Below are 25664 nucleotides of genomic sequence, written 5' to 3'. Positions count from 1 at the left end.
TTTGAGGCAAGAAAATTTTCTTCTAGCAGCCTCAAGGAAGGGAAACAGAGTGAGACTTTGCTTATTAAACCACATCTTATATTCCGGAGTTAGCTTGCTTAGCTTAGAGACTCCACATCTAAAGAATACGAGCAGGAAGGAAGGAAGTTACAAGCGTCTGCTAGGCCCCATCAACCCCAGTGGAGATTTATAAGTAATTTTGTTCCGTCTCTGTTGTTTTCCACTTCAGTCACTGCATTTCAGAGCTAGAGGAAAACCAGGAACTATGCTCATTTCTTTATAATGAACCTCTCAGCGGGCCTCCAGACTTCTTTAAACAAAGTCACTTGTAGCAGACATCTTTTCCTCAGATGCTGTTACAAAGCCTGCCCTTTCTTGTGGTGTTTAAAATTTAAAATAAGTCACTGTTTAAAAACTCATAAAGATTTTTCTTTGTTTTCCATGAAGTATAATTCCTCTGTGACCATGCGTGGACATGCTAGATTCCGATGTGCTTGATCTTTTGAAGACCAAAGTTATTTAAAGTAGACAGGATTTTCTGCCTCACATTTTATGTAAATTTTTCTTGTTAGGTGTGTGATGAAGATGGACCATCACTGTCCTTGGATCAACAACTGCTGTGGTTATCAAAATCATGCTTCGTTCACACTGTTTCTCCTTTTAGCACCACTGGGTTGTATTCATGCTGCCTTTATTTTTGTTATGACAGTGTATACACAGCTTTATAATCGGGTAAGAAAATGTTATAAAATCATGCCAGCTTAAATAGTAGTTATTAAGATTATTTAAGAAGTTCCTTTTGGAAATATGCTTTCTACAATTTAGGTGGGGAAATAGAACTTTGTTTTATAATCCTCAATAAGGACTCCTTTTAAAAAAGCAGTAAAACAGTTTTTAAGATGAGGAAAGATTATTTTGTTCTGGAAACTCACCTTATATGCTCTAGTTGAAGTTGACAATTATTTTAGTACTATATATAACTTACCGGACTTCAAACTTGGTAGCTGTGGTAAAGAATAGTTAGAGGAAAAGGCAGAAGAGGGAGAAAAAAGGCAATACTAGTGCTTTCTGTTTCCATTCGATCCTGTGGCCCGTTGTAGTTCTTTTGTTCATTTCTAAATCCAGTGTCCTGGAACGTGGCTCACAGAGCAGGTGCACATTCTAAGATATGGTGCAACTGATTGAGTTGATTTATGGGCAAGTAGTCATGAGATAAAGTTCAGTCGTCACAAATTGAGGCCCCTAAAGAGGCCTGGAGGGTCAGTGAGGGAAACAGGCTTGGTGGGATGTGGTAAGCTGGAAAACAAAGGTCCTTCACACAGGGAACAGCCCATGTTTGACTTCAGCCAGTTCTTGATGTTTGGAAATCCAGCCTGGTGATGTCAGATCATCCGGTTTTTCAAGAAAAATCTGAAAATCTGGACTTGTTATGTGAAATCTGATTTCTAAATCACTAAATTTCTAAATGTTCGTACCTAACTGAATATTTTAAAACATTTTGTAGGCCAGGCAGTACACATCGGCAGGCCATATTTGGCCTACATTTTGCTAGTTTTTAAACCTCTCCTTGTGGAACATGAGGGGAGAAACCACTGAATCCTAGGCTATGTTTGTCGCTGTGGAAATCACTGTAAATAGAGGAAAACAAGGAGAGGATAGGAGACGCAGTTACAGCTTAGATTGGTGGTGTTCACGCATAGTAATGTTTGTGCGGTCTACCTAACACTTTCTGAGGGAACAATAACAAACAAAAAACGTTTTAGAATACTGAAGAATGATATCGTGCATATCAGTATGAGTTCAAACCACAGTATTGATTAGAAACAGCTCTGTTTGCTTTGGCTACAGTGTCAAGTTGTCATTTGTTGATCTTTTTGACCGAGTTATTTTAAATGGTAGAGTATGACCGTTTACGACAACCAAGTATTTCGAGTGTGTGTTGTTGTTATTGTTTATAGCTCTCCTTTGGGTGGAACACGGTAAAGATTGATATGAGTGCAGCCCGGAGAGATCCTCCTCCGATTATTCCGTTTGGATTAGCTGCATTTGCTGCCACCTTGTTTGCCTTGGGATTAGCTTTAGGAACAACCATAGCTGTTGGGATGTTGTTTTTTATCCAGGTAAGTTCCTCTGTTACCTCTAGCTAAAGTTGTCAAGTTATTGGGGCCACTTGTAAAGAGAAAGAGATAAAGCTTCCATTTAAGTATGCAGTGTGAAATGGAGATTATTGTTATTTATTCCATCTAGGTGATTAATTTAATCTTCTACTAGTCAGATAATTTTGAAGTGACTTTGCCAGAATTTCTAGGTTATTGATTTAATTTTAAAAATACTAACTTAGAGTTATATAGCATTTTACACTTGAGAAAGCTCTTCTCACCGTCTCTCTTGATCTTCACATCAACCCCAAAAGAGGTCGAAGAGGAGTATTATTTTCCCTTCCTTACAGATGAGTAATTAAGTCACAGGAAGGTCAAGTGACATAGCCAAGATCATCCATTCATGTATTCAGTAAACATATATTCAATGAACATAATTATTGTTATTTTATAGTAGCATATATTAAATCAAAATCATAATAACATAGCTAACATTTATTGAGTGCTGTTTTAGGCTTTTTACATGTGTCAGCTCATTTAATCTCCGTAACAACCCTGTAATATAGGTGCTATTTAATGTCTACTGTGTAATGAATCACTTTTCTAATTACTGGGCTACAAGAATGAAAATGAAGGGTTCCTGCCATTAGGGAACTCACAATGAGTGGTGAAGAGTTAACTAATACAGGGTCATGTGTATAGCATAGATTTATGTACAGAGTGCAAAGAGACCACAGAGAAGGAGGATGTGGCCCTGAACGGATCAAAAAATAGTTCTTATGACTCATTTCATTCGCTTAATTAGTTTATTCATTCATTGAAGGCCCATTGTGGACCAGGTATTGTGCTAGGCCCTGGGAATATGATAAGGACTCCCAGTCCAGGGTTGTTCTTACTGTGTCACACTGTCTCCATGAAGGCACATCGAGACTTCAAAGAATTGCAGGACATATAGAATTAGAAACGCTGGGCTTGAGGGCCCTGATGCATCACCCAACCCTTTTTGAACTCTTGGTTTTAAAATAACCTGGTTTTGGTTATAGTTCACATTTTCCACTAGCTTGGGATCAAATTCTTTGAAAAATTTCCCCCAGTTCCTATAATTAAGAATCATATTAGAAATAAACTAAAATCCTGTGGTGTAAAAACCTACATAAATGGAATTGTCATAGCTAGGAAAATCAAAAAATAGAATCAAGACTGAAAATATTCAGTTTTTACAGCAAGCAAAATATCTAGGTTGACTGAAATGAGTCACTGTTACTTGTAATAAATAAATTAATCATGCATTTAAGATTAAAAATAGTGGTAAAAGATTTTAATAGCATAATCTATATAATACTGATTGAATGGATTATATCAATATTTTATTAATACTCTGAAAAACCTATTCAGAAGATAGTACATAAAACATGATTTTTTATTTAAACAGTAGATTCAGATTTGACTGTGGATCGATGTAGTCATTCATGTGAAGATGTACAGTGGTTAAGAGTCAGATGGACCACACTCTGTTACTTAATCTCTGTTATCCTGATATCTTCATCCATGGAGTGGAACAATAAAAACTACCTCGTAGGGTTAGTGTAAAGATGATAATCTTAAATGAACCAGTCACATTATGAAATTTTACTATTATTTAATTTCCAGATGAAAATAATTCTCAGAAACAAAACTTCTATTGAATCATGGATTGAAGAGAAGGTAAATTTTATAATTGTTTCCTCAATATCGATAAAGTACTGATTAACTAATAGACCAGATTAACTAATAAATGCCCCAAAATGAAAACTTGGCTACCAAATGGCTTCCTTACGTCATTTGCATGCCACGTAAAAGGCGATCATGGGAACCGTTTGATTTATTCCTGGTTTAATATGACTCGCACAGAGCTCTCTCACACACTGAGTTGTTGAAGAGGCCTAAGCCACACATGAAACCATTTTGGCTCCTCTCAGACTAGAGGAGAAGGGAACCCATTGGGAAAGGAACTTCTGTCCTACCAAGGTGCCATCACATAGGCTTTAGACATCAGATAGGGCTTATAACATTTAGCTTGTTACAAACCTCACAACTTCCAGTATATACTTCACGCTGTCCATTGTGATTCTGATATAAAAAGTACATCTGACTACCCCACTCCCTATTTAAAACTTCTCAGAGCCTCACTATCACTGTAGCAGGGGTTGTAAACCCAAATGCACTAGGGCCCAGGCAGATAACCTAGATGCGGGGAGCCAGTCTGGGCCAGAGCTGCCCAGCAGACGAAGCTGATTGGTGCCACAGGGAAATCCTCACCCAGTATTGTGAGATCGTATATATTTTTTTTTTCCAAGAAAAGTCAGAGATCTGGATTTCTGTGTTACCTCCTTTCTATTTTTAAGCATTGGCAAGCAATTCAAATTAAAAACAAACAAACAAAAAGCCTTTGTGGGACAAATAAAACACCTATAGGACATATTTAGCCCCCCGGCAGCCATCTGGTGAGCTTTCATTTATAGCAGCAGTTCTCACACTTTTTGGTCTCAGGACCTTTTACATTCTCAAAAATTGTTAAGGACACTAAAGAGCTTTTGTTAATGTGTATTATATCTATTGACATTTGCCATATTTTCTAACTGAGAAAATCTTTGAATATTTATTATTTCACTTTAAAATAACAATAAATCCATTATATGTTAATAAAAATAACATGTTTTTTGGGAAAAATAATTAAATTTTCCAAAATAAAATAGGAAGTGGTATTTTTTTTGTATAAATCTCTAATATCTGACTTAACAGAAGACAGTTGGATTCTCACATCTACTTCTGCATTCAATCTGTTGAGATATGTTGCTTTGATTGAAGTATATGAAGAAAATTCAGCCTCAGATAAGTAGGTAGAAAAGGGTGGAGTATTTTAACATGTCTTTTAGATAATAGTGGATATTCCTTGATAATACATTAAAGCTTGATAGGTGCTAGTTCTTGAGAGGTTAGTTGCATGTGAGATCTGAAACTACATCAGTAAACTCTTTGTATTCTTTTGTATTTAAATCCATCAATCTATCTTGCTCTTTGAATGGACCTGGTACCCACATAGGGCATCAGGCATTGGTCATTTGGAAAATAGTAGTTTACAGCATTACACAGATTTTTAAAATGTTGACACATTTCATTATACAATATCTAAAAGCCGCATTCATTCATATCACTACTGATTTTATGGGGAAAATCTTTAAATGTTGGAAAGCTGTCAAGCTCATAGTTGTGGCTATAAATTTTCCAAATTCCAATTTTCACTTGAAAGCCTTATTTTTTACACTGGCAACAAATACTCAGTTGTTTATATGAAGTAACAGCCTGACTTTGTTCATTTTCGAGAAGACGTCCACTAAATACTGAGGTCTGAATAACCTTGGTTTTTCTGTTACGTTACTCATTCTTTCATGTAAAAATAGCATTACATGAAAAAAGCTGGCTACACAGCTTTTGTTAGCTGACAACTCAAACAAGTGTTTTTCTTGAGATAAGCACTTTGGCAAGCTTTATGTGTACTTTCCACTTTGTCACACAGAATATTAAAAAGACATCTACTTTAAAAAAAAAAAAGACATCTACTTGAGGGCTGAGATTTAATAAAAATAATTTTTATTTCTTCATCAAGAAATTTTTATGTAAAACTGGGCTTTTTGTTGGTTTGGTTTTGTTTGAATTATGAGTGTGTAGCAGTGAAGAATATAGCACCTATTAATACAGTTTGGTGCCACTGTCTTGATTCCTGCTTAAGGTGCCAGCAGTTTTACCCACCGTTGGCAAATGTCAACACCATGAAGAAGGCAAATAACATCTTCGTATTATTAAGAAAGTTGTCTGACTTTGTTGAACTCCAAGAAAAGGTCTTGGGGACTCAAGGAGGTATGCAGAGCATACTTTGAGAACCACTGATGTACGGGTTTAAATCCAAGCTCCTTAGCTTATGCGTAATATCAATAAAACCTTTCATATCTTGCTCTTACCTGCTTCTCCAGCTTCATTTCCACCCCTCCCACCCCATTCACACTCAATACCAGCTAATACCAAATAGTTTGCACATCTTATGCTTCTGTATCTTTCTACATGTTGTTCCCTCTGCCTAGAATATTCTTTCCCCCTATTTTTTGCCTAATTTCTTGTCCCTCAACACTTAATTTAGCTGTCACTTCCTCCAAGGAACCTTCCTTGACTTTCCCTAGACTAGGTTAAGTACTTCCGTACCGTTTTCCTGTAGCACTTACTGCACATCTCTGTCACCTTTTAACACACAGTATTGCTGCAATCCCCCATCTTCACTGAGTGCTTCTCTTAAAGACCATGCCTTGGTTATTTTTGTAAGCTACTCTCATCCTTAGCACTTTTTCTTTCTTAATATTCTAGATCTCTGTTCTCTGAGGCTCTTAATTCATTTTGAAGACTCTGAAGCTTTTGCTTATAAAAAGGGAAAAGAAATTACCCTTTACTGTCTGGGTGGGGATGGACTTACATGTTGTCATGTTACAGCTTGACAATTTTAATTGAATTAACATCAACATCACTTTATAAGTAACTGCAAAAGCTTTTCCCTAAAATACTATCCCCAGATAATATTTCAAGGTATCATCTCTAGTTAGCATAATATGTTGACATTAGATTAACAGTGTTTTTTTGCTAATGACCAAAGCTCTTTATAAAGTGCCATGCTAAATCTAGAAGTTATTTTAAAACTGGCACTCTGCTGCTCAGTAAAAATCAAATAAATGATTGTATTGATATTAAAATGTATCAAAATTACAGATTTTATTACACTGTAAGTATCAACTGGATTTGTACACTTACTGTAGGAATAAATGGTGTATCTTTATACCACTAGGTGTCAGTGGAAATTCAGAAATTCTAAGAAATTTCTTAGAAATTTCTATCAGAAATTCTAAGCCAGTTTATCCCTTTAAGTAAAAGCTAACAATTTAAATGCCTAGAATGTAATTTATGAAACCTGAATATTTATATATATATACATAAGATGTACATATAAATGCCTACATAAATAAGTATATAGACATATGTAATGGTATATAAAACTGAAAGATCTCTTACACATACCTGCTAGCTTTTAAAAAAAATAATTTTCATAGAATGATGACTCCCCCGTCACACCTTTCCTGGCCACTCACGCAGGTGTTGCTGCCACCCAGGATGCAGCCATTGCATTCTAGTGCACCCCACCTAACGGTTCCTTCCATCCTGAATAAACCCTTGTTTTCTCTTAAACCTCCTTATCAGTATGTCTTCTTTACACCTGGATTCCTTTGTTCTGCTGAACAAGCAAGAACATTGAGGACTTTTTCTACATGGAATAAAGTTACTAACTCCTTTAATAAATGTTTTTGAATGCTTAAATTTGGTCTTATTTAGGCGTATTCCTGAGTAACTCCTGTCAGACATTTTCTGGATGGTCTCATACAAGGTTGGTATTGTGTGTCAGGTTCTTCCTATATTGTGATAAGTGTGTTTATTTCTCCTGTGTACTCTTAACGTTACAACAAGGAGGAAGCATTTTTAGGTATGATACAAATTTGAGGAATAAATGTTCTCAATAGTATATTACTAAAAGCCATTTAAGACAGATGTATCTGCCATCTTACATCTTTGTTACCCACAGGCTAAAGATCGAATTCAATATTATCAACTAGATGAAGTCTTTGTTTTTCCTTATGATATGGGAAGTAGATGGAAGAACTTTAAACAGGTTTTTACGTGGTCAGGGGTCCCCAAAGGAGATGGACTAGATTGGCCAATAAGAGAAGGCTGTCACCAGTACAGCTTAACAGTGAGTACTTTTGTTCAGATAGTCTTGCCTTTTTGCCTCACCTTCTTCCCCTTAACTTCTCCTTAACTCCAATGGCATTTTATAATAAAATAAGTAATAAGAATTTTTTCAGTATATCAAATGAATCTAAATTAATTCTAAAGCACTCCTTGTATCATGTCCCTTCTTCTATTTAAATCATTCCTTATCTCTCCATACCTGTGAGATAAAGTCCTGATTCCTTAACTTAGTTTTATAAAATCTGGCCAAAAGCTACCTTTCACCTACATCCTAGCAGGAATCATCCTTTCCAATCAGCCTAGTCTACTCAGCGAATTCCTGGTACATTCCTGAGACCTAACTCCTCCCCAACACTGTTTTTTCTATGTCATATGAGCTCCTGTTTATCAGAAATTATTCAGACCAGTTCCAGTGCCCTCTCTTCCATAAAGACTTACCTCCCCACTCTAGACTCAGCTGGATTTGGCACTTAATCATATATTAATGCATATTAGCACATGAGGTCTCATTTTTATTTAATTCTTGTATCTTACGTCTTTAATTTGGCAAGATTCTAGGCAGAGGTTATTTCCCCTACTATATCTAGTGTAGTAACATTTAATAAACTTGCTGAATAAGTGGAGAAAAGGAGTTGAAATGGTGAATTTTAATCAAGACTCATTGTTGGTGAATTTTGCAGTCTGTTTGCCCTCTCTCTAAAGAATCAGTGAGTCTCTGTATCCTCTTCACCTCAGGGATGAGCCCGGAAGCCCCCTGAGGGCAGAGAGCACATCTCCCTGATTCCTGGGCCACAGGGGGTGCTCTGTGAAGAAGGACATTGGAGAGGGAACACTGAGGAGGCCCCACTTCAGTACCAGTTTTTAGTCATAGGGCCTTCTTTCCATGCTTAAAAAAAAGAAAGAAAGAAAGAAAAAAAAGGCGGCCTTTAAATTGTCATCAATTTGAAATGTTGGAAAATTGGGAGTTTGTCATGTCACTGTGCTATAGTAAATGAGGAAAGCCTGTTTTTAAACATTGAGATAAGAGACTTCATTTTTTTATATCTTCCAAACAGATAGAACAGTTGAAACAAAAAGCAGATAAAAGAGTCAGAAGTGTAAGTAATTCTTTTGCAATGATACTAATTTCTTTTTCTTTTGTCAGGCTCTGTACTTCTGTGTAGCTTTTAAAATTGCCTTTGAGTAAAAACCAACTGTTAGCTTTTATTAAATAATATTTCTTAATACATTTGTTGAAATTTAATGAATATTACTTTTGTTTTCATTTAAATAGTTTGTACTGGAGGTTTGGAGAGAATTTAGTCAATTTATATTGTCAAAAGATAATTATCCTCAATATAGTTCCCTAGTGTGAAACTTGTCCTTACAGTGATGCTGAACAATTCAACGGCCACTAGCTACATGTGGCTATTTAAATTTAAATTAATTTAAATAAAATTAAAATTTAAGTCCCTTGGTTGCACCAGCCACATTAAAAGTGTTCAGTAGCTACATGTGTCTTGCGGCTATCACACTGGATACCACAAGTATAAAACATTTCTATCACTGCAGAAAGTTCTACTGGACAGCACTGCTTCTAAAATTTCATTCTTAGCCATGTGCTTGAAATGAAGGGTAAGAAAAAGCCTGAGAATTAGAAGCATCAATTAATTACCTTCTATAAAGGGTAGATAGGGAACCAGGAGGGAAAGACTTGCCTGATATTTTGGATCTACCTTTAACAATTTACATTCAAACTTAAAAAACCTCAGGTATGGGTTAATGTTAAATTGTTCTTCTGCTCACTGATGACAGGTTCAGTATAAAGTAATAGAAGATTATAGTGGTACCTGCTGTCCTTTGAATAGAGGAATCAAAACCTTCTTCACGAGCCCCTGCACTGAAGAGCCTCGGATAAGGCTACAGAAAGGGGAGTTCATTTTAGCCACAAGAGGCTTACGGTAAGTGACAGAAAGTAGTGAATTTCTTCTTGAATAACGAAATTGGCATCTAGCCAAAAAAAAATTAATTTTAATCTTTTAAATATTTCAGATACTGGTTGTATGGAGATAAAATTCTTGATGATTCCATTAAAGAAGGTATGAAAGTGGAAGGGGGTGTTTAAAGGACAAGACTGCCAGCAATAACTGCAAATTTTACGAGAATAACTTATAAACAGTCACGTCACGTGCATTAGGGGAACTAAATAGGAAGGCACATCATTAAACAACAAAAAGAAGCTCTTTGTATTATTTCTCCATACACTTGTATTTATCGGGTCTTTGCAGTGATTAGCAAACATCACACCCCATACTTAACTATGCGATAGGCACTTGTGGAAATGCTTCACTTGTGGTATTCAGGTCCCCAACAGCCCTCCGAGGTATTGGTGAGGGAACTGAAACGTGGAGAGGCTAAGCAACGTGCCCAAGGCCACGCTAAATGCAGATGGAGCCAAGACTCCAGCCCACGCAGTCTGGCTCCAGAGCCTATGACTAAGCTGCCATGCTATACGCGCCCCCGTTGGATGACTCGTCCTATTAAGTTATTATAAAAACTAATGAACTGAAACTGTGTCTTTGATTTTTTATTTACTTTTAAGAATTGTTCCTTTTTAAAGTAAAGATTAACCCAGGATGCTCTTTTGAAAACACTGGGTTAATCATAAATTAACCCATGTGACAGCTTAGGCAAGCTTGATATAGAAGTGCACAAGTTAGAGAAAGTCTAAAAGGAAAATTCACAAAGGCTACAGGGAGATAGTCCCCCGGAACAGATGAAGTATGACAGAGCCATCCTCCTTCATGGTCACACACATGTACGTGAACACCAGGTTGCCCCCACTCCACTGGGGCTCTCCTGAGCCGCATCAGCTCCTTCCCCAGATGATGCAATTTGGGAAATATCTGTTTCCTAGCTTGTTAGGAACATTTTTTTAAAATTTTTATTTATTTATTTAACTTTAACCACATATTGTGCTTATAAAAGATGGTGGGGGTGGTAAAGTCTAACTAAAAGCTTATTAATTGAAAGTAATAGAACTAATGGGTCTCACAAATGTCATTGCGGTATATCTGACTTTTTCATATCAGTTTCATTTTCTCCCTCAGATGTTTCAAGAATAAGAGGATGGTTCCCTAGAAACTGTGTAGAAAAGTGTCCCTGCGATGCTGAAACAGATCAAGCCCCAGAGGGCGAGAAGAAAAATAGATAGCCACTTTTGAAGTAAAATTACTCTAAGTCTGCTCCATTACTTGAAAATTGTACATATTACTAAAGAATTATGCAATGAGCCTACTCTGGTTAAGGTGTTCTTTTCCTCAAAGGTGCCCTAATGCCATGATCTAAATATTTTTATTATCATTTTGAAATGGAGAAGCCATTCTGCACATACCTTTGAATTCCTGCACCTCGATGCCACCGCTCCCTCTCCCCAAAAGGAAAAACACTTCACCCAAGTAAGTCGATTGCATTTTCTCTAGGATTTTTTTATGCACTGCACACGGTGGACCTCACCTGCAGATATAGTTCCCCCTTTGCCAGGAGCATCTGCATGTGATGCTTTTATCCTCTCTCCCCCTCTGCTGGAATTTCTTACGTAATATTCTAGATACTATAGAACTTAATTTGCAGATTCAGTGTAAGCTCAGATTTTATTACCCGTCTTTTAATAATGAAGATTTTGTCAAATCAAATAAAGATCAATGGATGTTCTGTATAAATTATAGTTTTTACTCAAAGTATCTTTCTTTTTGCTGACGAAAAAGGATTGTCTTAGTTCCTTATGGAAAAACTGCTTTACTGCCTTGTGAAAAATAGACATCTTTAATCATGAGTCTTTAGACATACATATTTGCCTCAAATTACCCAATTAATGGCATATTGAGATCACAGGATTCTAGGAGGCGTTTTTTGTTTTTTTTTTTTTGCAGTACGCGGGGCTCTCACTATTGTGGCCTCTCCCGTTGCGGAGCACAGGCTCCGGACGCGCAGGCCCAGCGGTCATGGCTCACAGGCCTAGCCGCTCCGCGGCATGTGGGATCTTCCCGGACCGGGGCACGAACCCGCGTACCCTGCATCGGCAGGCGGACTCTTAACCACTACGCCACCAGGGAAGCCCTAGGAGACGTTTTTTTAATTGAAGTATAATTGGTTGACAGTGTTACAGGTGTACAGCAGTGATTCAGTTATATCTATATATCTATATATATGTGTGTATATAGATATTCAGTTATATAATATATGTATATATATATATATATACACATATATTCTTTTTCAGATTCTTTTCCATTATAGGTTATTACAACATATTGAATATAGTTCCCTGTGGTATACAGTAGGTTCTTGTTTATCTATTTTTTTTTTTTTTTGGTACACGGGCCTCTCACTGCTGTGGCCTCTCCCGTTGAGGAGCACAGGCTCCGGACGCGCAGGCTCAGCGGCCATGGCTCACGGGCCCAGCCGCTCCACGGCATGTGGGATCTTCCCGGACTGGGGCACGAACCCATGTCCCCTGCATTGGCAGGCAGACTCTCAACCACTGCGCCACCAGGGAAGCCCTATCTATTTTATATATAGTAGTGTGTATCTATTAATCCCAGATTCCTAATTTATCCTTCCTTGCTTCTTTCCCCTTTGGTAACCATAAGTTTGTTTTCTATGTCTGTGAGTCTATTTCTGTTTTTTACATAAGTTCATTTGTATCATTTTTTTAGATTCCACATATTAGTGATATCATATGATACTTATCTTTCTCTGTCTGACTTCACTTAGTATGATAATCTCTAGGTCCATCCATGTTGCTGCAAATGGCATTATTTCATTCTTTTTTATGGCTGGGTAGTATTCCACTGCATTTGTATACCACATCTTTATCCATTCATCTGTCCATGGACATTTAGGTTGCTTCCATGTCTTGGCTATTGTAAATAGTGGTTCCATGAACATTGGGGTGCATGTATCTTTCTGAATTAGTTTTTTCAGCTTTTCTGGATATATGCCCAGGAGTGGGATTGCTGGATCATATGGTAACTTAGTTTTAGTTTTTGAAGGAACTTCCATACTGTTCTCCATAGTGGCTGCACCAATTCCCACCAACAGTGCAGGAGGGTTCCCTTTTCTTCACACCCTCTCCTGCATTTATTTGTAGACTTTTTGATGATGGCCATTCTGACCTGTGTGAGGAAATCTCATTGTAGTTTTGATTTTCATTTCTCGAATAATTAGCAATGTTGAGCATCTGTTCATGTGCCTATTGGCCATCTGTATGGAGAAATGTCTGTTTACGTCTTCTGCCCCTTTTTTGATTGGGTTGTTTATTTTTTTGATATTGAGCTGTATAAGCTGTTTCTGTATTTTGGAAATGAATCCCTTGTAGGTTGTATCCTTTGCAAATATTTTCTCCTATTTTGTAGGTTGCCTTTTTGTTTATGGTTTCCTTTGCTATGCAAAAGCTTCTAAGTGTAATTAGGTCCCACTTGTTTATTTTTGCTTTTCTTTCCATTACTCTAGGAGATGGATCCAAAAAGATATTGCTGTGATTTATGTCAGAGTGTTCTGCCTATGTTTTCCTCCAGGAGTTTTATAGTATTCAGTCCCACATTTAGGTCTTTAATCATTTTGAGTTTAATTTTGTATATGGTGTTTGAGAATGTTCTAATTTCATTCTTTTACATGTAGCTCTTCAGTTTTCCCAGCTCCAGTTATTGAAGAGACTGTCTTTTCTCCATTGTATATTCTTTCCTCCTTTGTCATAGATTAATTGACCAGAAGCACATGAGTTTATTTCCGGGCTTTCTATCCTGTTCCATTGATCTATGTGTCTGTTTTTGTGACAGTACCATGCTGTTTTGATTACTGTAGCTTTGTAGTATACAAAGCTATTTTTTTGGGCTCTTCTAAACACATGGGTAGAATTATAGTAGTCACCTATTCCAGTAGTAATTCTTTCCAAGGCAGGGAACTTGAGCTTTGGGGGTCTGGCTTATAACAGTTAACAATAAGGGAAGGGCACTTGGGGATTCATCAATGAATGAAGCACAACTCTGCCTCATTCCAGTGAGGGGTAGGGAGGTGGACAGACAGTAAAATATATGTCAGATGGAGTCATATATTATGAAGAAAGCAGGTGGGACAGTCTGATGGAGGTGACATTTAAAGTGGATGAGGGGACAGATCACATGTCTCTGGGAGTATCTGCATTTTAGGCAGAACAACAGGCTGGAATGTGGCTGGCGTGTTTGAGGACAGGAAGGCAGCCATTGTGGTGCAGTTGGAATGAGAGAAGGGGGCGTGTGAGAGGAGGTCAGGGAGACAGTGGGAGTTAGATAGACATGGAGGGAAGTTAATTCCTGCCTGCCCTTCTGTTTCAAATATCCAAGAATAGATGTTTCCTCAGCTCTTCTGGGCTCAGGGTCTAGAAAGGCCATCCAGGAACAGTCTCCTTAATTCCGGTGAGAGACCAGAAAGGAACACTGTTCAAGACTACTTGGATGATAAAGGAGAAAGAACATGAATTGTGCTCAGTTGGAGTTAGGGTTCGACTGGTATTTATTTTATTATTCACAGCTGTGGGATAAGAAGGCCTGGTCTTCAACGTAGCTATCAAACCTGGTGGCATTCTAGAATCACCTGGGGACCTTTTAAAAATCCTGATGCCCAGGCTGTACCCCTGACCATGTTAATCAGAATCCCTTAAGTGTCCGCAGGCCTCAATATCTTTTTAAACTCCCAGGTAATTCTAGTGTGTATCCAAGTGTGAGAGCCACTAGCTTACATGATTGTTAAGGGGTCCTGTCTGAGGCTGGTTCTCGTCACAGTCTGTGGGGAAACACACACCACAGCTTAAGCTATCTGCAGTGGTTTATTCTGAATGCTGAACATTTCCAAGTGGAAGCAGCACGTGTTGAAGGGGTGTAAGGTACAGCAGGAACTGAGTCAGGGGAGGAAAGATCAGTCACTTCCTTCCCAGAAGGTAAGCCTGCTGTGCAGGCTTCATGCTTGCCCATAGGTCTTCATTCCCAGTTCAGGAGGTTGTTACTCAGTGCTTGCTTCATTTACTGGAAAAATGCACTTGACGTGAGTTTCAGCTCCTTCCCCCACAGCTTCCAGCTCAGCAGCAAACTGTCGGGAAGAGGTTCAGTTACCAGGTATACTGCAGAAAACACTTTCAGGACATACTTTTTGGACAAAATGTCATAGGCCCAGTTTTAAATTCTCCCAAGTCAGAGAAACTACAGGGTTTAGGAAACCCTGAGTGATCAAACATTTCCCTTCTGGACACAAACTTCAGTGGACACAGAAGTACAAAGAAGAAATTTGTCTCACAGATATGATTAATTAATATTGTGATAGCTTAAAACTCAACTTAATTTTAGTGGTTTTGTGGAATGGTTAGAAAACATGAATTATAAACAGCTTTTCAAAACTTAAAGTTCTCTTAATTTGAACACTGGAAGGCCTAAATGTTGAGACTGCCAACAATTTAGGTTTACTAGAAAACATGGAAGAATTCCCAAAGGGTCACTTTGGCCCTTCAACTAGTTACACTTACAAAGGTTGGCGATCACAAGGAAGGAACAAAGATACAAATGGACCTTGAAGAAAGGTATCTTGATAGAAGTAGCCCTAAATGTCAGCAACATTTAAGATGGGAAGGACAAGAGTTATTTAGTTCAAGGCTAAGCTTCCACATGGTAAGTTCTCTCACTTAATATTTTTAAAAAGCCCTGAAACTATGGTTTTATAATTTAGTAAGTAGCTACAACAACAGACAGGAGGAAAGACAAAAAAATGAACATAAGATTAGTTTTTAATCCATATTCCCACAAGGCAGGCTACCTCTGAGCCCCTCGCAGCCATAAGTACCTTAACCTACTCCTGGATTTTCTCGTACAGACTGTTGATTTGAGTCCGAAAGTATTTGGCAAGCTCTCCCCTCTTTGCTTTCAAGGTTGGTGTCAAGAGCCCGTTTTCAATGGAAAATGGCTCTGGATGAAGATAGATGCGTTTGACCTGGGAGGGAAGATGCACGCATACGTGTTTAATAGTGATGTGGACGGTTCCGCAGAGCCCTCTAAATGCTATGTGAAGAACCTTAAAGAATATTTCCCCTTATAAAAGTGGCGTTGATGAAGTGGGAGGGTAAAGAGAAAGGTAACACATGCCCATTCTCACACACTAATAATTTGGGAAAGACATGAGTGGAGAAGGAGGAGGAATAATGGACAGCATGAAGGGGCTAGACAGGTAAATGCAAAGGTTACTGTCATTAATGGACTAATAGTACCTCTAAAATCAGTTCCTTGGAAACTACTTTAAAATTTTAAACCCCATTATAAATGCGAACTTTAAAACTTTATGACATGAGAGACCAGGTATAACATGTGTAGTACATACCTGTTCAAAGGATTTAAGGCCACCTTCTGTCCCAGTTTTCTGCAAGTCTTGTAAAATGCTTTCCTTTATAACCTAGGAATATAAAACAGCTCAGAGCATGGCTGTTGAAAAAGAGCCTAAAGGAAAGGCTGAGCATGAACCAATTCAAAATGCCTGCTAAGCTCATCAGGATAAAAGCAGGATATGGGGGTATGTGCCAGCACATGTGATACCTAAATGTTGCTCAAAGAAAAAAAGTCATGGGAAGAAAAAACAAATCTAACTGGTAGCAGGGGTTTTCTCTGGATGGCATTATTTAATTCCTCATTTTCGAGTTATTTTTTCCACAATGCACATGCTACTATAAAAAGAATAGGGATTTTGGTTGTTGTTTTTAAACTCCCCATCCTCTCTTCCAGTCTAATAAAAGCAGTCAGTCCACGCCCAGCAAGGGTCTGTTCTTCCAGAGAGGAGGCTCTAGGCAGCTGTGGGTGCCCAAGCTGGGGAGGCCTCCCCTTCCCACGACGGGCCGATGGGTGGGCATAGGCTTTTCTGAGTGAGACTTACTTGGTTTTGGCACAGTTCTTCAAACGAGCCCTTCACCCCAAGTTTGGCTGCAAATGAGGGAAGCACATCTGGGTCAGGGACCACCACTCCCACCAGGAATGACTGGAAAGGAAACAGGCATGTGAACTAGCGCAGCACTGCCCCCCAGTGGGGAAAGAAAGCGTTACCTCAGAATGCATGATTGTACCCAAGCCCTGAAATTCAGTGCTGGCGTCCTACAGTTTTCTCACCATATATTTCAAACCCTCATGGAACTCTGATCCCATTTTCCCACTCAACATTTCTACAAAAATGTTCTATTCAAACATGAATAGAAGTGGAGCTCAACATTAAGCTTAAAGCATCTCTGGCCTGTCCATGTCAATCCTCCCCCACTCCCAAGAAGCTAAGTTTAAGTGCAGTATATATAAGACAGTTTGTGCCAGAAGAACTCCTATTGTGGAAACGAAGTGCACCATGGGGCTCTTCTAATGAATGGCTACCCTTTAGTATAACTGTTTTAACAGTTCTACTGACTTGTTTACAGAGTCTATCATAGTTTCAAAGAATTTTTTTTTTCATTTATAGTGCCTTATTTGAGGTTTGGAGTGTGGCTTCATTTCTTTAGTTTTATAAGCTCAGATCTTCTCATCCTAAATCTACCTATACAGATTTCCTTTAGCTATGGAAGTTGGCATGGTCTGTGCCTGAAACTGGCTGTTGTTAAGACAATATATATTACCCATAAGCTTTCCCCATGTACAAAAATTTGCAACACCAGGCTACTCCTGATGTAGATATCTTCTATCTTCTCTGGAGCAATGTATTCTCCTTGGGCCAGCTTGAAAATGTTCTTTTTTCGGTCGATGACCTTCAGAGTTCCATTCTACAGGAGACAGAGATAACACCATCAGTGTTTCTGAGCCCTACTGAGTGATGTCAGTGAAGAGAGAGGTGAAGTCAGAGGTAATCTTCCTTCTTTAAACTTGACCTCTCCATTGACCTTTGGGCAATCCTTCCTTTCTCTTTCTTGGCTTTGGGGAAAGGGGAGGAAGGCAGCTTTCTTCAAAACCTGTCTATACTGCGTGTGTCTTTGAAGAGTCAGTGGGCAGTCTTGGAAAAAGTCCCTTGGACCCACTGGCATTGTGTAAATGGTTGCCTCATCCAACAAAGAAATTTTGCAGCTCTGAATTTCCAACAACTTAATTTCCAATTACTCCTTTTCCAGAACTCTCAGGAATAGGGAAGGTGTTATCTTTTATTAAGACTTTTGAATTAGCTCTCCCCCTCCTTGACTCCCTTTTCTGTATCCCTCCTGTTAGGTCCGGGAGCAGGCTATACAGCTCTACTGTGCCACTGCTAATCAAGCAAGTCAGTAATTGCGCTTGTTAGGACAGAAGCAGGCTGGGGAGGGCTCTCTGACCAGCCACCAGAGGTCATTTGCAGCTTCATTTCTCTGGGCTAATTGGTCTGAGGCGCTTAGGTTTTTAGGGATTTGAATTACAGAATTGGGACAAGTGGCAAATACAGTCCACGTGATCACACCCTGAACAGCGCAGCAGACTGAACCAACCCTGGAACTATTAACAAGGCCGACTCAAGAAATTAGCCATCAATTCAGCCTAACAGACATTATCTGAAAGTGATTAATAAGGCTCAGCCCTTTACAATTCCAGTGGGAGGACACATCTGTTGCCTACATTGTAGGCTTATAAGAACTGAGAACTCTTCGTTATGCAGAAACAGATCTGTTAGCAAAATACCACTAGACCCAAATCTATGAAATACATCATTAGAACCAGGGTTCTTAGAGATCTGTTGTCAGATATTCCTTGAATATCACTTAAATCTTGAGAATATTGAGCAAGAAGGGAGTTTTAAATCTAGTTACATTCCTGCTCCCCCAGCACATAGTAGACAAAAACCTTCCAGAGAGAAAAGCTCTTGGAATATCCTCCACAGGGGTTTAAGGCTCCATGATTACCGTGCCTTAATTTCCTCTCTTAGGAAAACAGAGGGGGTTGACAGAGACTACTTACTGCCAATTGTTAGCAAGCTATGCTTTTAAAAAGTCTCAGTGTCTTCCACCAAGAGAGGCTGTGAAGGTCACCAAGGGGCAAAAACTAGCCTCTGCATACACCTTGTTTAGAAATCCTGCGTCCTTGTTTTGATATGTCTCCATATATAAGTGGAAAGAAGCTTATCCCTTTGAAACTCATAAAAGGCAAACACTATAGGCCCATGGAGTTACCACAATTTCTTCCTCAATAAAAGTAAAAATCACAACAACAACAACAAAATAGACTACTACACTTCTTCTTTGGAAAAGTCACCTAATTTTCCTCTGTAGGGACTCCCAGAAGTTTTGAAGCAACACCCACCGGGAGCCAGCGGCCAATGTCTCCTGTGTGAAGCCAACCATCCTTGTCCAAGGCTTCCTCTGTCTTCTCAGGGTCCTTCAGGTATCCCTTGAACACATTGGTGCCCTTGATGCAGATCTGCACATAAGATGGTACAAGGTGGTGACAATAGCAAAGGCTGCTGCAAAACACCTACTTTCCTACCACCTTGAATCATTTGATGCTTTCCACTAATGTATGAAGAGCACCAGATTTTAATCCCCATTGTGGGGACTGGAAAGTTAGGCTCAGAGACACTGAATTCCTTGCTAAAATTCTGAATAGAATCAAACACAAACCTGTTCACAATTGTGTGCTTTTTCTGATGCAAACGTCCCCACTATGATTGTCTGAAAATGACTGCCTGGCACAGCCTACCCACCTGTCCTTCGTTGTTCACTGCAAAGTAGTTCATATCAGCCACATCTTCCAGCTTCACATGATTGCAAGCGATGGGGACTCCAACGTGGCCTAAAACACACCGTACTGAATCAGCCAGGGTACCGCGAAACGGTGATAATCCCAGCCATATTTCAGAGAGATTTATGGATTGATTCTAAAGGAATAAAACTGAAAAGTCAACTGGCACCAGTGCTGGAGAGCCAAGATAGGAAGCCCCGGACCAAAGCTTAGGTTTGGCATCTGCCACATTCATCCACAGCACTGAGGTTATCTAAACGCCTGCGTCCTAGTTCATCTAGAACTCCTCCCAACCACTGAACCTCCTGCCCAGTTGACAAAGAACCTACCTGATTTCCAATCCCCAGGTGATGTAATTGTACAGCCAGCAGTGCATTCTGTTTGACCGTAAGCTTCATATACCTGCGCAAACCAAAGAAGGGCTTTGAGACTTACTCGAGATAAAGCAGGAGCCGGCCGTGCCCTATGGCAAGACATGAGGAAAGCAAGGTCTCTGAGAGTTGGAGGACGCTTAGTGTCCTAATACCTTGAATTTATGCCTGAGCTGCTAAATCTTTACAACTGTGGATTCACTCAAAAACCAAAAGGGTCCAGAAATAGACCAAAGTATGGAAACATACTATACTTTGGGAAATGTGGCATTTCAGGCTGATGGAAAAAAGCAAGTTATTCATTGAGTGATGGGCAACCCAATGGCAATCAGACTTGAACCAAGGCAATGGAGTGCTACTGAAGGAGCTGAAGAAAGTGAGTAGCATTTTTTAAGGGAAATAGCTATGGTTTGGAACAGGGGTTGGCAAACTTTTTGTATATGAACCAGATAGTGAATATTTTTGACTTTGTGAGCCACTTGGTCTGTATTTCAACAACTTAACTCTGCCAGTGTAGCACCAAAGCAGCAGTAGACGATATGTAAATAAATGGGTATGGATGTGTTCCACTGAAATTTTACTTATAAATACAGGCAACGGGCCAGATTTGGCCTGTGCTGCAGTTTGCCCGCTCCTGGTATAAAGGATAATCTTGACTGGAGAGGGGATGCGGGGACGTAAGTGCATGGGCTGCAGTGGGGCTATGGCCTGTCATAGGCAGAGCTGGTGGAGAAGGAGAGGAAGGCATTTCTGGGAGGGGTGTGGCAATAGGACCTTCTGACCTATCGGTTATAGGGAAAGGAAGGTATTAAGACCGGCCAGGAGGATGCTAGTTTGAAAGACCAGAGGAACTCTGACCTTGGCATCAATTCAGAACCTTTTTTCTTTCAACATCTTTATTGGAGTATAATTGCTTTACAATGGTGTGTTAGTTTCTCTGTATAACAAAGTGAATAAGCTATATGTATACATATATCCCCATATCCTCTCCCTCTTGCATCTCCCTCCCACCCTTCCTATCCCACCCCTCTAGGTGGTCACAGAGCACCGACCTGATCTCCCTGTGCTATGCAGCTGCTTCCCACTAGCTATCTATTTTACATTTGGTAGTGTATATACGTCCATGCCTCTCTCTCACTTCATCCCAGCTTACCCTTCCCCCTCCCCGTGTCCTCAAGTCCTTTCTCTACGTCTGCGTCTTTATTCCTGTCCTTCCCCCCTAGGTTCATCAGAACCCTTTTTTTTTTAGATTCCATATACATGTGTTAGCATACAGTATTTGTTTTTCTCTTTTAGGCCGTTGTTTCATTCATGTTGTGCATGTTGGCCGAATGAATGAACTACTTAGCCGTTTGTGGAAAAACAAATATGAGAGTGTATCTGTACTCAAGCCCATTTACTAAATTCCAGGTGGAGCAGAGACTTACTTGGAAAAAAGTAAAACCGTAAGGCTACCAGAAAATCTGGACGAAAACAGATTTATGCAATATTGAGGGTTAGGAGGCCTGTCTAAACAATTATAGAGCCACATAGAAAAGGTGACTGACTACATACACATTTGAAACTTTTATATAGCAATACATAGTACAAAAAGGTGAGACTAGGAAAAAATATTTCTAACACAACAAAGATTGATTTTATGACCATACGAAGAACTCCTAGGAAGCAAGGTGAAAGAGAACCAAATTATCCTTTGCTCATTTTTCTGTAAGTAAGTAATCGAGTAATTCATGAGAGAAATACAAGTGCCCGTAAGCAGTAGAAAAGATGTTTAGTGTTAATAAAAGAAACAAAGTTGCAATAAGATTTTTCATGTATCTCGTCGGCTAAGATTTAAGTGACTGAAAAAGCACTAGCAAGAATATGGGGATATCAGGACTTGTGCATTATTTGCATTAATGCATAAAAAAGACAAGACCTTTCTGGAGGGAAGTGTGATAATCTGCATTAACATGTAAAAAACCCACATACTTTGACCCAATAATCCCCACTCGTAAGGATTTATCCTAAATTGATAACTGCATGAATATACACAAGTATCCTTATCACTTGATTATAATAACAAAAAAAAAGTGGTAAACAACTCTAGTGTCCATCAATAGGAGACTACTGATTTGGGTACGTTCAATAAACTATTACAAAACCATTAAAATGACGTTTATTTGACAAGGAGCAATGTTAATGGGCACTGTTTAATAAGTATTTTAGAAAACTGATGCTGTTTTGTTAAAGGTTATACTCCATTTATAGTTATAAAATATTGGATATGTTCCCCGTGTTGTACAATATATCCTTGTAGCTTACCTTATACCTAATAGTTTGTACCTCTTACTCCCCTACCCCTATCTTGCCCCTCCCCCTCTCCCCACTGGTAACCACTAGTTTGTTCTCTATATCTGTGAGTCTGCTTCTTTTTTTGTTATATTGACTAGTTTGTTGTATTTTTTCAGATTCCACGTGTAAGTGATATCACACAGTATTTGTGTTTCTCTGTCTGATTTATTTCACTTAGCATAATGCCCTCCAAGTCCATTCATGTTGCTGCAAATGGCAAAATTTTGTTAGTACTGATGCCATTTGTGTAAAGGTTTCTGTACACAGGTGCGTTAAGAAGTGACTGGAAGGGTATTTTCTCTTGATTTTGAGATTTTGGCTGACTTTCTCTGTGGTACTTTTCGTCTGTGTTTTCATTTTTATTTAAATAGCTTTATTTGTGCAAAAGTGAAATAAGCTATCATCAAAAAAAAGGTGCTTGGCTTACCGGACATCCCATTGCTGCCCGGAGGAACGTCAAGACAGGAGAGGAGATGGGGGCAGCTCCGGTGACCATGAAACGAACCTTCCCGCCCAGGCTTTCCTGTTTAATAGACACAAAAGACCTGCTGAAGACTATTCCCTTTGCTTCAGTTTCCTGTGTCGCAAAATGGGTAGAACAGCCTACCTACCTGGTGGTGTCATGAGAATTAAACTCGTTAATTTACACAGCACTTAGAATAGGGTCCAACATTGTAGAAAAGAACTTAAAATGTTAGCTATTACTGTCACCACCATCCATAGCTGGGACCAGACCTGCAATTTTTTTTTTTTTTTTGATTTCCTCGGATAATTTGTATTCTTGGGCCCTTCAGATTACCTACAACCTCAACAGACCACCTAAGAGAACGAAAGCGCTAGAACAAGAAAAATCCACTTTCTGCTTTTTGACCAAATCCCTTTAGTGACAAAGTTGTCCAAGAGAGATCTCAAAAGGTGAGTGAACACAGAAAGTGCAAAAGGCTCTCCAGTTAAAGAGATGCTTGACCGTCAAAGGAAAAGCAAAGTGTGCTGAGTCAGTGGGCAGCCCAGATACTTACCTGGCTCCATCCATAATCTACCCAACGCACCTGGATCTTTGCAAAGACGAGCTTGTCCCAGACACTGTTGCGTCTGATAATACCCTTTTTCACTTCACTGAATTTACAGGCGACAGCCAAGTTCAACAAGAACTTCTTCAAGGGTGTCTTGGCTTCATTTTGTACCTGCAGAGTGACAGCTCCTCTTAGTTGGAAACCTATTGGAGGTACTCACCAAGGCCGTTCATCAGTGAGCAAGAGATAGTGCCTCCTAGCTTCATAAGGAAGAGGCTCTTATTCATGCCCTGGTGTGCTGAATAATGATGAGCCCACACTAAGAAAGAAGTGAACTTAGTACATACACACAGAGCTCCAGCTCCTCCAAATTCCTTGTCCTTAGCAAACAACCTTGACAGCTCAGATAGCATGTCCTCAAACGGTAGTCAGCATCTATCTACACTAGAGTTACCTGGGAGTACTGATCAAACAGCTGATTGGGTACCACTGTTAGGACTTTTGATTCAGTATCATATGTATGTATGTAGTGTCATAACATTACAAAGAAAACATCCCACTGGCCATTTTTGAAGATCGCTGGGGTACCGGTTCATTATTTTGAAGACTGATAAAGGAAAAAAATCAAATAATTTTCATGCCTTTATGAAAGAATCTCAGCTAGTGAAGGCAAGAGAAATGCTTGGATTAGAAAAATCACCATTTTGCCAAGCTTAATGAAAAACAGAGCAGTGATCAATGACACCTAAAACTGTTATGTGGCAGTGGGATTCTGGCCCGACTCCTTAGTAGATCTGACCCTGGACAAGTTATTTAACCTCCAAGGTTCAGTCTCCTCATCTGTAAGTTAGGGATTGTAAGTGTTGGCATGATTTCCTGGGCTTTCGTAGAAATTAAATGGTGGAACGCATATGAAATATTTACCGTGGGGCCTGGCACCTCAGCAAGAAGCACACTAAACCAGTAAGTGTTATGAAATCAGAGTAACAATTTACCAGTAAGTCAGCTGAATTTTGAGGGGCTCCCCAACTCTCTGAATTAATCTCTTTCTCCAGATCACATCCAAGTAATCTCATCCAGAGGAAAGGGAGTTTCATCTGTTATGGTCTTTCATGGCTGCACTTGTACGTGTGGCTATAAGTGGATGCTGGTAGGGGTTGGGGGTAGAAGTGGAGCACGTTTCTTAGTAACATAGAGTTCCTAAGAGCTTTAGTCAAGCCTAAGCCCCAGACAGCTCCGGCAGCTCAGGGCCAGCCCAACAGAAGCAAGGTTAGCACCTTATCATAGACCCTGTTAAGGAGTCGGGGAACCGCGGGAAAGACTGTGGGCTTCAGGGTCTTCATGTCATCAGGCAGCAGCCGAATATCTCCTTGGAAGAATCCAACTCTGGCTCCACAAGAGTACACAACAGCCTAAAAACAAAACCAAAGAGCAGAGCTCAGAGCCAAAGGACCACTTTGGGTGGGGTCTGTATGGAACAGAATTGAGGAGGTCCATGGGCACTTTTCTCTGGACAGGACACCCGACCCCTGAAGTTTCAGGTACCCAGAACTCTGAGACCCTACCCCCTAGGCAAGATGGAAACTCCCTTCTGCTGAGGTGGCGGGACAGGTAAGACAGATTGTGAGACTGAAGGCCCAGCCCTACTCTGCCCACAGCTCTGGGTGAGGGTCTAAGGCATCATCCTTTGTAAGAGACCATTCGTTATGTAGCACTAAGAAAAAACACTGCCACTCAAACTAGAACACGCCTACAATTGTAAGACCATCTCAGTTTCAGAAATGGTAAAATGTGAAAAAATATGCTTATTAGAATTGATATTTTATTAGTCAGATATCAACACTTTAGCCCAAGGAACTGAATCTTCCATTTTGGCATTTCATGCATCAACAGATAAGCTGGTTGAAGAGGTATTTAAGCAGGGATCAGAGAGAGGATTTTCCACCCCTAATAACACCTGTGTTTTTGCTTTCGGTTCTCAAATCAGCCTCAGAGTAGCCTAAAAGCTTGGCGTCCGCTCACAGAAGGCCAGCTCTCCCCCCAGTTGCTGCACAGTCCTCAACGGCTCCACCTTAAACACTGGACACCTTACCTGGATCAAAGGCTCCTTCTCCACCCCTCTGTGGGGAACTCCTTTTCTCTAACCCTAGGTCTTTTCAAAAATTCTAACCCAAATAAAAGAAAAAAGAAAAAACAATGCCTCGTATCCCTGCTCAGAATTGAGGGTAGATAGTAAGCTCCCGGCTATGAGCTCCCTGGACTGGCAGGCACCCTGTGTGAAGGCAGGAGGAAGCATTTGCT

General features: G+C 39.6%; 2 protein-coding genes across 7 annotated transcripts in view; one reads left to right on the top strand and one right to left on the bottom strand.

Moving 5' to 3' along the window:
- ZDHHC6 (zDHHC palmitoyltransferase 6) overlaps positions 1–25560 on the top strand; it is a 28624-nt gene extending 3064 nt beyond the window's left edge. For 2 of the 5 annotated variants that reach the window (XM_022568764.3, XM_089898175.1), the window contains exons 4-11: positions 573–732; positions 1959–2120; positions 3750–3803; positions 7756–7923; positions 8978–9019; positions 9717–9862; positions 9954–10000; positions 11012–25560. In XM_022568764.3, the coding sequence (XP_022424472.2) occupies positions 573–732; positions 1959–2120; positions 3750–3803; positions 7756–7923; positions 8978–9019; positions 9717–9862; positions 9954–10000; positions 11012–11115 (883 nt within the window). In that variant the 3' untranslated portion in view covers positions 11116–25560. The remainder of the gene's footprint in view (positions 1–572; positions 733–1958; positions 2121–3749; positions 3804–7755; positions 7924–8977; positions 9020–9716; positions 9863–9953; positions 10001–11011) is intronic. The other 3 variants (XR_016388164.1, XM_022568767.2, XM_089898176.1) reach the window with 3 other exon arrangements.
- Positions 14748–25664, bottom strand: part of ACSL5 (acyl-CoA synthetase long chain family member 5) — a 44608-nt gene continuing 33691 nt past the window's right edge. For both annotated transcript variants that reach the window (XM_022568779.3, XM_022568780.3), the window contains exons 12-22: positions 24641–24775; positions 23400–23534; positions 22778–22873; positions 19975–20047; positions 19608–19696; positions 19208–19324; positions 17569–17712; positions 16848–16949; positions 16302–16373; positions 15771–15917; positions 14748–15026 (exon numbers count right to left, since the gene is read on the bottom strand). In XM_022568779.3, the coding sequence (XP_022424487.1) occupies positions 15777–15917; positions 16302–16373; positions 16848–16949; positions 17569–17712; positions 19208–19324; positions 19608–19696; positions 19975–20047; positions 22778–22873; positions 23400–23534; positions 24641–24775 (1104 nt within the window). In that variant the 3' untranslated portion in view covers positions 14748–15026; positions 15771–15776. The remainder of the gene's footprint in view (positions 15027–15770; positions 15918–16301; positions 16374–16847; positions 16950–17568; positions 17713–19207; positions 19325–19607; positions 19697–19974; positions 20048–22777; positions 22874–23399; positions 23535–24640; positions 24776–25664) is intronic.

Source organism: Delphinapterus leucas, chromosome 16, assembly GCF_059928025.1.
Source record: "Delphinapterus leucas isolate spDelLeu-1000000601 "Yukka" chromosome 16, BTC_Dleu_Yukka2, whole genome shotgun sequence".
NCBI lineage: Eukaryota > Metazoa > Chordata > Mammalia > Artiodactyla > Monodontidae > Delphinapterus > Delphinapterus leucas.
This window is presented reverse-complemented; position numbering and strand designations above follow the sequence as displayed.